The 11,337-nt window shown below is 30.3% G+C and overlaps 2 protein-coding genes across 2 annotated transcripts; both read right to left on the bottom strand.

The window, feature by feature from the left end:
* Positions 1-524: 524 nt before the first annotated feature.
* LOC103307975 lies at positions 525-3,037 on the bottom strand. Its single transcript, XM_008180535.1, has 3 exons — positions 2,574-3,037; positions 1,393-2,333; positions 525-694 (listed from the first exon to the last, which is right to left on the bottom strand). The coding sequence occupies exons 1-3, from the start codon at positions 3,035-3,037 to the stop codon at positions 525-527; spliced, it is 1,575 nt and encodes a 524-aa protein (XP_008178757.1).
* Positions 3,038-3,067: 30 nt separating this feature from the next.
* On the bottom strand, positions 3,068-7,295 carry LOC115033098 (zinc finger MYM-type protein 5-like). The gene is made up of 3 exons (XM_029485097.1): positions 7,209-7,295; positions 6,113-6,266; positions 3,068-3,555 (listed from the first exon to the last, which is right to left on the bottom strand). The coding sequence occupies exons 1-3, from the start codon at positions 7,293-7,295 to the stop codon at positions 3,068-3,070; spliced, it is 729 nt and encodes a 242-aa protein (XP_029340957.1).
* Between the last annotated feature and the right edge of the window lie 4,042 nt (positions 7,296-11,337).

Raw genomic sequence — 11,337 nt, 5'->3', positions numbered from 1 at the left:
CGAACTAAACGTGTTTATAACTTATGATTAAAACGGCTATTAACGGTTTTGATAAAATTTGGTAACCATAGTGGCGTATTTTGTGATAATGTAAATAGGCCAGTATTGCATTATAATGAAAACAAAAATGACTGGATGCAACAACAGAATAGTGCTGCTATCTTGGGGAAAAAAAATAAACTAAATAGGCCGGTCTTGCTTTTATATTAATTACACAATTTTGAATAACTTGGTACAGTTGCTTCAATTTTTCATTTTTTGTGGTTTAGGCCACTTTTGCGCTCAGCGCCTCATTTATACTAGTAAAAAACTTTCAGAAAATGCGTACGTGTATAAATATATAGATTTTAAATGTATTTAAGAGTATTTACAATTTTTAAAGCCAGTAAACATCTAATTGAATTATTTTAGTTATATGTAATTCAAAATATAATATTAAACTAAAATATAATTATTCATTTTCTTTTTGTTTCTAGACGAATTGTATTAATAATTTTAATATAGCTAAAAATAAAAATATGTAATTACCCTTTAACAATCATTTTTGTAACCTGCTCATCAATTTGTTTTGATCTACTGACTGCCATAGGTTTCTTATTTTGCATAAAATGCATAATGCTACTTTGTGTTTGAGTAGGTTGGCTTGATTTAACACTGCTAGTACCAGGAACAATCATTGTTTCTACTGGTGGACCTGCTGAGTTATTCATTTAAAATGACATAAAGGGTTTTAATAATAGTAAATTTAAAATTAATAAAAAAAAAAATAATAGTACAAAACGATTTATTAAAAAATACCATGATCTGCACGATCATCTACATGACTTTCATCACTAGTCACTACTGCTTTTGATATTATTACAGCGGGATGTACAGTTTTTAAGTGGCGTCTCAAATTGCCAAAGATCCACCAGCAACACTGTACTTGTTACTGCAATCATAGGCGCACCCAGAGTTTTACATTTGAGTGTGCCTGGCTTTTATTTTGTAGTTATTTTTTTTATCTATATGTATAAATAAATTTAAAAATAAAATATTTCAAATATCCGAGACTTTTTTACTAACCAATACTATAACTTATTGTATAATATTTACCTATTGGTAGCTATTGGCGAAATACAATATACTATTTTTTTTCTATCTAAGAAATCAAAAGAAATGGTTACAAATTTACAAATTTAAATAAATTAATTTTTGGTTACCTACCTCCTGTAAGCCAACTATATTTTATGTAATATGTAAGTAGGTATTAATTATAATAATTTATTGATTAATTTCATAATACATTAGTTCATAAATCATTATTTTATATTTATTAATAAACTGAGACAACACTAGTATAATTTATTATATTAACTTATAATAACAATCGTCTTTGAAATTGCACAATACTTTTAAATTCTTCTATAACTTCAGAAGCTTCAACATTGGCCGTTAATTCTTGTTCGACATATAATAACATGAGTGATTCCAATCGATCTTGTTTCGTAGTTGACCTTAACTTCGTTTTCACGTGAGTCAGTTTAGAAAACGCTCTTTCACATGAGCAGCTTGTCACGGGGATGACAGAAAAACTTTGAATTGCTGCATTAAAAGCCGTGTAAATTTTATATTTTTCATTTTCTTGCATCCACTGGATCCATCCACTTAATGTTGTTGCTGAATTTCCAGTTAGTACAGTCTGATCTGCTTTTAACAATCTTATTTCTGCCATTAATTCATCTTGAGAAAGTTTGAATTTTTCTTCTAAAACAGCTGCTTCTTCTTTATTTAATTTTAGATTTAAGAGATTTCCCACAGCATTTATAATTTTGATGGTTTCTTGTTGAAATCTTAAATCTAATAACGTTACCATATTATCTAACATTTGATAAAAACACAAACTACGTAATTCTTCTTCCTTAGTTTCATAATAATGTTCTGTTTTAGCAAATTCATCGAGGCGACTTGATACCTTCCGTTTTTTAACTAATGGAATATCTATTTCTAGTTCTATGCACAAATTTTTTGCTTCACTAAAAATGTTTAGAAACTCTGTCTCATTTCTTAAATTTATAAAAGCTGCTCGAAGAGACTTTATGCTGGCCATAGCATTAATCAGATTAATATTAGGACTTTGCAGCAATTTACTTACTTTAACAATTAATTGAAGTATTGGGTGCATCATTGTTAACCCGAATATAAAATTAAAAGATTTTACTTGATGTAATAAACCAATTCCTTTAACTTTAACATCACTTTGTTTAGTTGTTTCAATAATTTCAGTAAGAGCTCTAAGGATGGCTGAATAATTAATTTTTATCACGGCAACAGCTTCCGCGCGACAAGCCCACCTAGTCGTGGAAAGAGACTTTAATGTTCTCAATGTTGAACCGATTTCATTTGATATTTTTTCAAAAGTTGCGTGTCGTGAACAACTCCCATCAATAAATGTGTAAATAAATTGTACAATCCCAAAAAAATCGAAAATTAATCTATTTCCTTTGTCTAGTGTACAAGCATCGACTAAAACTAGGTTCAAACAATGTGCGTAACAATGCACATATACAATATTACTGTTTAATTCTTTACACCTCATCTGAACTCCTGATACACTTCCTGACATGGCTGCCGCGCCATCAAAGCAAACCGATAATACATTCTTCCAATCTACTTTCAATACGGAGAGAACAACTTTTAACTCATTGAAAATAGCTTGAGCATCTACCAAAACAATTGCCATTTGTTCATGGTGTCCACAATCACTTGTTTCGTCAGCCATTATTGAAACAAATTTGTTCTGGACGGAATGTGATATTTTTCGTAATATGATGTTGCTTATGCTGATAATTATGTCGTTTTGGATTTTTCCACTAGTGTATAAAGCATTTTGGGGTCCATTTGTTAGATGATCTTTTAAAGTAGGGTCATACTTTGACACTAAATCTACTAAATCTAAAAACAGTCCTCGTGCAATACTGATTTTACTCTCATCATGGCCTCTAAATGGTCTACCTCCTTTTGCTAAACAAATAACAATATCAATTAACCTTTCCATTATCTGACGATTTTTTATTTTAACTTGATTTTACTTTGAAATAAACACTTCCTTTTGCTCATCTAACAAAATATCAACCGATTTATCTTTTGTATAACTACTCCAAGAAGAAACGCTATGTTGATGGCCTTTAGATTTTTCATGGTTACGGAAACATTCGTTTGCTCTATGCCAATTTTTAAATCCCTTTTTTATAAAAGCAAAATCAATATGACCTTTTGTTGCTGGATCGTTTAAACAAAATACACGACAGTAAAAACAAAATGCAGAATCAAAAACTTTACTATATTCTAACCACGAATACTTATTGTACCATTCGATTTGGAAACTTCTATATTTTGAGCCTATTATTGTTCTAGGAAAATCAAATTTTGGTTGGTAGGGACCTTTGTCAATTCTATCTTTTTTTTCTAATCTCGAAACGGGTATCTCATTTACAGGGTCATCTGCATCACCGAAAATTTGTTTGTTAAGAACTTCATTATTTTGTAAAGCAATGTTTGGAGTATTTTTTATATCTTCATTTTTATTGCTCTTAAATATAAATTTATCCATTTTCTATCTTCAATAGCAAATTTTAATAAATATTAAATTGAATTGATTTTGAGGAAAACGACATACCTACAACGCAAAATATACCTTAATAATTGATTTTTAATTTAAATTGTATAATAAAATAAATCAAGTATCAATGTATAGTATAAGCACCACTGCGTATGTGTATATAATGTTTATGGGTATAATAAATATAAGTATAAATATAAAATGGGTAATTATATAAAATAGTACTTACATTTAATATTTAAAAATTCGTCGTCCGAGGTTGTTGTACACAAAGTTAACGTCTTAACAATAATATTAAAATGTTACCTAATGTAGTAATGTATATGAGTTGCTTGAAACAAGACGTAACATTAAATGAAATAGTAAATACCAATAACTATCAAACTATTATTTGTTAATTGTCGACCGTCGTTATCAGCGCGATGTCGGTTTCCGAGAAAAGACAATATTTTTGCGCTAAAAATAATTACCAGTTGGCCATCACCACGTATATACCATGTATATTAATCTGAGTTTTTGTGTCGGTTTCGACGACAATAACATTGAATGATTCAATTTATAGTTATTATTTTAGAGACTTATTCTGCGTAGTTTAATTTACAAAAAATTGAAATTCAATTAATGTGTTGTTATTAATTTTTTTTTTTGTACATTAGGGTGTGCCTTGGAACACCCGGCACACCCTGTAGATCCGCCTATGACTGCAATACCCACATTTGGCTTTACTATCCTTCCAATTCAGTAAAGTGATTCCATATATCACTCCTTTTACGTGGGGCCATTATTAACAATTTATAAAATGTACTTTTAAATGAGATGTTTTTAATTAAACTATTTAAATCTGTAAAATTCACTACGCTCAGTAAAATAAACACTGTTCACTGTTAAATGCAAATGCAGATACTGTAATAATTATTAGTATATTAATGCATACAGTCATAAAAAATACTATAGTTATACAGGGTATGGTTTCAAATTTGTGCAAGATTTTACATGTTTGCACTTGTCATTTTACAATATTATTACCACTCATATTATTGTTTGAAAAAGTTATAATACCAATCTTATTATATAAGATTAGGTATCATCATCGTTTGGAGAAACATATTTGTTTTAATCTCTTTACTTATATAAAATTAAAATTTAATAGAATACCAATTTGGTCGTCTTCAAAATGTTGCCACTTCTCACATAATTAATGAACTTAGGGATTAGGAATGTAATTTTAATTAAATAATAAAAGTAATAACAACACAATAGCATAAAATTTGAAGTATTTATTGAATGTAAGTAACAAGAGACAAACAAATAATGTGCTAAACAAAAGTATTAAAGATTATATTTTTAAGATTCCTTTTCGCAATTTCTTCTTGTATTATTCTTGTTATTATTAATTCTTCTTTCTTTTATTACTAACTTTTGTAGTTAATTATTGTATTAGTAGTATTATAAACTATAAAGTAAGTAGGTACCTAATAGTATTAACTAGGTACAAAAATGTATTATACAAAGCAAACAAAATAAAGAAATATATATATTGCATAATAATAATTGTGTGTCTATTATAATTAAGTACTTATATCCGGTATCCACTATCTTATATATTATTATGTTCAAAAAGAATAATTATGAACTTAAAATAAATGGTGCTAAATAGTTCATAGTACGAAAATGAAATTAATATTTCCACTATTAGGACCAATAGTTGGTCTCCATAATATAATAATTAATAACCAAAAAGTACCAACATTTTTATTAATATGGTAAATATCTGTTATGGACTATTGGACTATGGTTATTGAATTAATGATTCTTAATTGTCAATAATTTCATCTTTATTTGTACACTAATTTGCTTTTTTTCTACAACATATTTTTAAACTTAATATACAAATATTTGCCATGTATTATAATTTTGAAATACTTTATTATTTGGTAATTACTAATTAAACAGTTGTTAATAAAATCATAAATTATTGTAAATATTTTACTAGGTAAGAAATAATTAATCTAAGATGTGTAGGTATTCAATTTTCAAATTTGGTTTTAATTGATTAACAAGTGTACTGGATTCCTATAGAATATAGACTATACAGGTCTCAGAAGTCAGTATATTATTAGTAATAATAAATTTCATAGACAAAGAAGTTAATTAATGTTGAATTCCCACCACGGACTACTACCTAGATAGCCAATTTGCGATTGAAACTTGAAAGTGATGAGATGTAACGGGGACGCTGTGTATAATTTATGTTATTTTACATGTTCCCCGTTACAGATCCACCCCCCGCCGTTCTGATAAGCTTTCAATCGCCATATAGTTGATTTTAAACTTAAATTTACTCATTTTAGTACCTATTACGTAATACATATGATAATAGAGATAATTGTAATACATATTTTTGATGATACTGATATTTATGTAATCTGCACAATATAATCGTGGTAATCTGGTAATCGTATCATATTTATTATGATTGTAAAGTGTGAACAGCTGTTTTCAAGATTTTACTAGGAGACGAATAGTTCATTACTTCATAGTTCATTGCCAAACCTGAAACCATATCAGTTTCAGTATGATCCATAGTCCATACAACTAGTGAACTATGTGAACTGAAGAATAGTTCATTTGAACTATTCACATTAATGAACTGTGAACTAATGAACTATTCACAAAAATGAACTAAACTTTCCATCTCTAGTGAGGCTCGGTCGAGGGCGGTGAGCAAAGAGAACGCTGGCCGGTCGGTCAGCTGCCTCGTACCCGTCCCGGGACGAGTGGCATGGAGTCGCCAATGGGAGACGCGAGATCGAGATATCAAAGGAACATAAATATAAATATCACAGAAGTTGTATAAAATTAAATAAATCACGAATATAATACAAATAGGTCCGGTACGCGGGCGGTAACGACAAGGCGGGATAAAAGTGGTGATACGGGCCCTGTATCGCCACATTGCTAGTTGCTAGTTGCTACAACTATGATAGTACAAGAAATCTATTATCTAGTAATAATTAGTTTTTATAGTTTGTTTACTGCCTTGTAATATTTAATTTGTTTTCTATAATTTACTGCCTTTGTTATTCATCATGAATTCGAGACAAACCAATTATTATTTAATACATTATATTGGTTTTGTAATGTATACATTGACGCGGGACACGACGGGTTGAGGGGGTTCCACGGTGGTCCCGGTTCAGGATGAGCTGCGAAGTGTTGACGCCCACGGTTCACAACACAAGTTAGAATAAATAATAACACACGGGTCTGTGGTAATGTCCACGGGGGGACGTTTATTGCGACACGTGAGGGTACAGCACGTACCGGCGTGGTTAGCGCCGTGGACAGGTATATTTAATACGGCACAATATATGAAAGTCACGATAAAGCACGATGGTGTAGCGACGGCGTGGCCAGGGCCGTGGTCGACACGTAAGACGTAACACGAGGAAAAAAGAAACGTGACCGGGTTTTGGTTTTCGTAGTAGAACAAGAAAAATCCGTACCGGTGGGTTGCTGGTCAGACGGTCGGTAAGCAAGCAGCGTTGCCAGAATTTGATATGAACCATACAGTGTGACCAATATTACCGTATTCCTATAAATTTACCGTAATTAAAGCAAGAGAGATGTCGCCGGCGGCCGGTACTCGTCCAGCGCGACTTGCCTTCCCGTCCCACCTTGTGCCTTTTGGCATGGTGGGGGAGTCGACAGTGTCGTGCCGTCGTAGTCTGTGGTAACGGTTGGTAAGGTGCAGATAGGTAGCTTCGGCGCATGTACTTCGTACAGGCGTCGTTGCGTACTATACCAACATTCTATATAGTTAATATATACTTATAAGCTAAGAATAATGAAGAATAGACTGAACAATACAAAGAATATCTCAACAAAATGATATTACAGTAATTAATACAATTTTAACACTTGTTACCTACAAGCATTTTTACTTAGTGGATATTCTTTTTCGTCTAAGTTAAAGCTATCCAAGTCATCTATATCTTCATTCTTGTTTGAATAACTAAGATTTATATTTTGTCTTAGAGAGTCAAATTTGTTTATAAAATCAAGAAACTCCTCTTTTAGTGAAGCTTGTATTACATTTAGATTTATGAAGTTCAATTTTTCACTAATTTTTTTCATTGCATTTTCTGGAAGGCCTTTGTTTTTTATATCTTCAAAGTTTTTGAATCTAAATAAGAAATATCTGCACACATTTTTGGAGTTAAACTTCCATACCTTACTTTTATTTTATTATTAATTGTGTCCATAATAGTTTGAAAAGTGTCTGTCATTCAACAATCGCTGAAATGTTTTTGAAATAATCATTAGCCTTATAGTTAAACATTATTTGGGAACTCGACGTAATTTATTTGGTAATTCACTTTCAATAATAATATTAATTCCATCAAGTTTGTAATTCCTATGTTGTATAAATGCAATGGTTTTTTCATGAATTTCACTTAATTCTACATGCTACAATTGAACTTCAGATTTTTCAATCATATCATATGCTTGTAATATGTCACAGTTATTTCCCTAGAGATATTTAGATAAAGGTCCTGTAATACTAAATATTTTGAGGAGCACCATTGCTGTTAAAATTGTCTCATATTTTATGAAATTTTCTATGAAATCTGACGCTTAAGCTCTAGATTCCGAGTCATTTTGTACCGAATCTTTAATTGTTTTCATTACTTGGATTAAGTTTTTAAATAGTATGCCATTACAATGTTATGTGTCAAATAGTCCAAACATTTTTTTGGGTGCAACTTCCTTCAACCACCATCTCGTTTCTCCAATTAAATTGAGCTGTGCCATTAGTAAATATGTTTTTATCGTCTTCTAAAAAGTTGAAGTTTTTGACTTGACCACCTTTTCACAAAAACCGTCCAAATGTATAAAGGTGATAAAAATTTATTAATGTACGTAAAAATGTAGCTTATTAGTGGCTATTTTTTAAGGGGAAAAATTTAAACAATTTCTAATCGGGATAATCAAAATCAGCTTATAGTGTAAATTATAATACGAAAATGTACCTACTTGTCTAAACTTCAAAATCCAAATAGATTGTTTACTAGATACAGCTACTGCCTACTAGGTCAGACGTCTGTGACAACAGAAAGCCAAAAACAGAATGACGTAGTGACTATTGAGTAAAAAAAATATTCAAAAGGTCTATTGTAAACTCGGCAAAAACGATAGGTACTTCAGGTAAAAACGATTGCGTGTAAGCTCGGCTACCATTGAATTAGCTCCCAATTTTGGGTAAATATGAATTTGACCCTTGAATTGGCTCCTGAAAAATGTATATTTGAATTGGCTCCTTAAACTGTAAAATATTATTTAACCAGGGGTTCTCATATTATACACGTTTACTTTTTACGAAGTCAACCTGAAAGTAGTTAGCAGTTTGCACTCAAATATAGTATAGCGCTGGATATCCCTATACTATTATACTGGGTGATTCTTTTATCATAGAACACTCATTATTTCAGAAAGTGTACATTTTTTTGAAAATATTTTTTTACATAGTTTCAATTCGCTTATAAAACAATGTTTTTCTTAAAAAATTATATTTTTAAATATTTTTTATCCTTATAATTTTTTAAGTTTTTTAATTTTTTGAATGACAACATTGGGTTTTAATTTTATATTCCAAAGCAGAATATTTTTCTTAGTATTTTGATACATGAAAATCGAATTTCGGGTGAGTAGTTTATGAGTTATAATTATTCAAAGTTTAGATGAGCGGAGAAGTGGATAAACATTTCGCGGGGTAACCCCGTACCACTCCACTCCGCTCATCTAAACTTTGAATATTTATAACTATTAAGGGTAAAATATTGACTACCTGTATTGGTGAGACAATTTAATTGCGCCGGTAAGCTCGGCCCTGGTTTTTTTCAGGTAAAAACGATTGGCGTGTAAACTCGGCCCGAATAAAAATATACGTATGTACTTATAATATTTTTGAGAACCATTTAGCATTCCCCAGAGGACACCACGGGGATTCTCATTACTCTCAAAAAATTATTTTCATTTTCATAATTCATAGTATAAAATGCGATATATAAATTTAAAATTGTATGTGTAAAAATTTAAGTAATATGTTTCATGTTTTAAAAAATATAAGTAATATGTTTCATATGTCTTAAAAAATATAAGTAAAATGTAATAATGTAAAATGTGTAAAAATATAAGTAAAACTGTAGTGTAATAACCATAGAGTAAAGAATATATAGAGGGGCCATACCGTATACTATTATGTGTAGTGAATTGAAGCAAGCAAATTGAATACATTTAGAGTTACCATTTTGAGAAAAATAAAATTATTTTGACATTTGGTTGGCACAACTTTAAGTTTTCATATTATAAATTAGTAGTTATCAAAATATAAAACCAATAAAAACAATTTAAAATATGATAACTGTGTCTTATCAGTGATTAGGTTGAGTAAGGCATACAATAGTTTGGTACAATAGTTTGAAGCTTTTCAATTGGTCACTCTAAACGTTCTCCATCTAAATGCTTCACATACGTATACGTATGGCCACCCCGTGGTAATAACTAATAACTAATAATAGGTTATAATATAAATTTATTTTTTGAATTAAAAAGCCATGTGTTTGACGTATTCACTCAACGATATTTCCTTATTTTTATATTATGTAAGTGTTTTTTCTAATAATTCTTTTTTTTTTTTGGTTTTTGTGTTTTGAAACTGAAATGGTGCATTTAGGCTATTGATTTTAATTCGCGTTTCTGTTTGTACTTCTTTTACATTTATAATTGCAGAATATATATTGGGGTGAGTTTAATTGAAACTTGCATTAAAATGTGCATGAAATGATTCACATGCGTTTGTTGTTAAATGCGTATCAACTAATGCACAGGCCCACAAATCAAGCGGAAAAATAGCATCTTTTCCTATGTAGGTATCAACTAAATAATCTGCAAATTCATCAGGTTTCGATTCCACTAGGGTTAATGTAAAATACTCTAAAACATTTTCCGGCTCTAAGAACACTAATCCATAATAATTAATCAACCATTTGCTTATTTCCGAATCTTTTCTTTTGTAGTCTACACTCAATCCATTTTGTTGTATATTCCTAAACGAAGCTTGTGTTATGTGAAATCGGCATCCATATATTTTAATGTTTGGCAAAATAAAATTACAAGAACGATGGATGGCTTTTTCAAAATCGCTGATAATGGCTATTGGTTTAAAATCACAATGTACAGCCCTACATTTTCACGGACGTGTTTTAAATAAGAATTATCCGTAGTTTTTCCAGCTAATAAACAAAAAACAAGTGGTATGTAAATATGTAATGACCATTTATATGACCATGTATTGTAAACATCTGTTTAAAAAACTTGGCACAATTTAATGTGCAAAGCGTTTTTAAATTTGTATCACAGCTAAAAATGATTATTTTTTCTCGTCTATCATTAATATATTTTAGCATTCGTTAAGAACAAATTGTTCACGATAAGATATAGATAAGTACGTTATTTATTATTCGCAGATTAAATGATGTCGTGATAATTATATTTTATTGATTAAAATTATCGGACTGAGTTTACAATCTATCTATTTTACTACCCAAAATTTCAGGGCTGTGTTTATAGCAAAAAAGGTAACCACGGGCCCAGTTCACATTTGCTCTTTTACGCCATATTTATGTGACTTTCCGGGTATGTGCTGCGTAAACCCCAATCTTCCACAAAAAGGT

The sequence above is a fragment of the Acyrthosiphon pisum genome, chromosome X (genome assembly GCF_005508785.2).
Source record: "Acyrthosiphon pisum isolate AL4f chromosome X, pea_aphid_22Mar2018_4r6ur, whole genome shotgun sequence".
NCBI lineage: Eukaryota > Metazoa > Arthropoda > Insecta > Hemiptera > Aphididae > Acyrthosiphon > Acyrthosiphon pisum.
The sequence above is the reverse complement of the archived record's forward strand: the minus strand, read 5'-3'. Positions and strand labels throughout refer to the sequence as shown.

Bases quoted from the DNA above. Each gene is read 5' to 3' on its own strand.
- LOC103307975 (XM_008180535.1), bottom strand. From the start codon at position 3,037: ATGGAAAGGTTAATTGATATTGTTATTTGTTTAGCAAAAGGAGGTAGA. The intron at 2,334-2,573 runs GTGTAAAGAATT...TTCCACGACTAG, and splicing joins GTATCAGGAGTTCAGATGAG to GTGGGCTTGTCGCGCGGAAG. The intron at 695-1,392 runs GTATTGTGCAAT...ATAACTCAGCAG, and splicing joins AGTTATAGAAGAATTTAAAA to GTCCACCAGTAGAAACAATG.
- LOC115033098 (XM_029485097.1), bottom strand. From the start codon at position 7,295: ATGCCAAAAGGCACAAGGTGGGACGGGAAGGCAAGTCGCGCTGGACGA. The intron at 6,267-7,208 runs GTAAATTTATAG...TTTTGTGAATAG, and splicing joins TCTCTCTTGCTTTAATTACG to TTCATTAGTTCACAGTTCAT. The intron at 3,556-6,112 runs GTAAAATCTTGA...ATAAAAATGAAG, and splicing joins AATGAACTATTCGTCTCCTA to ATATAAAAAATACTCCAAAC.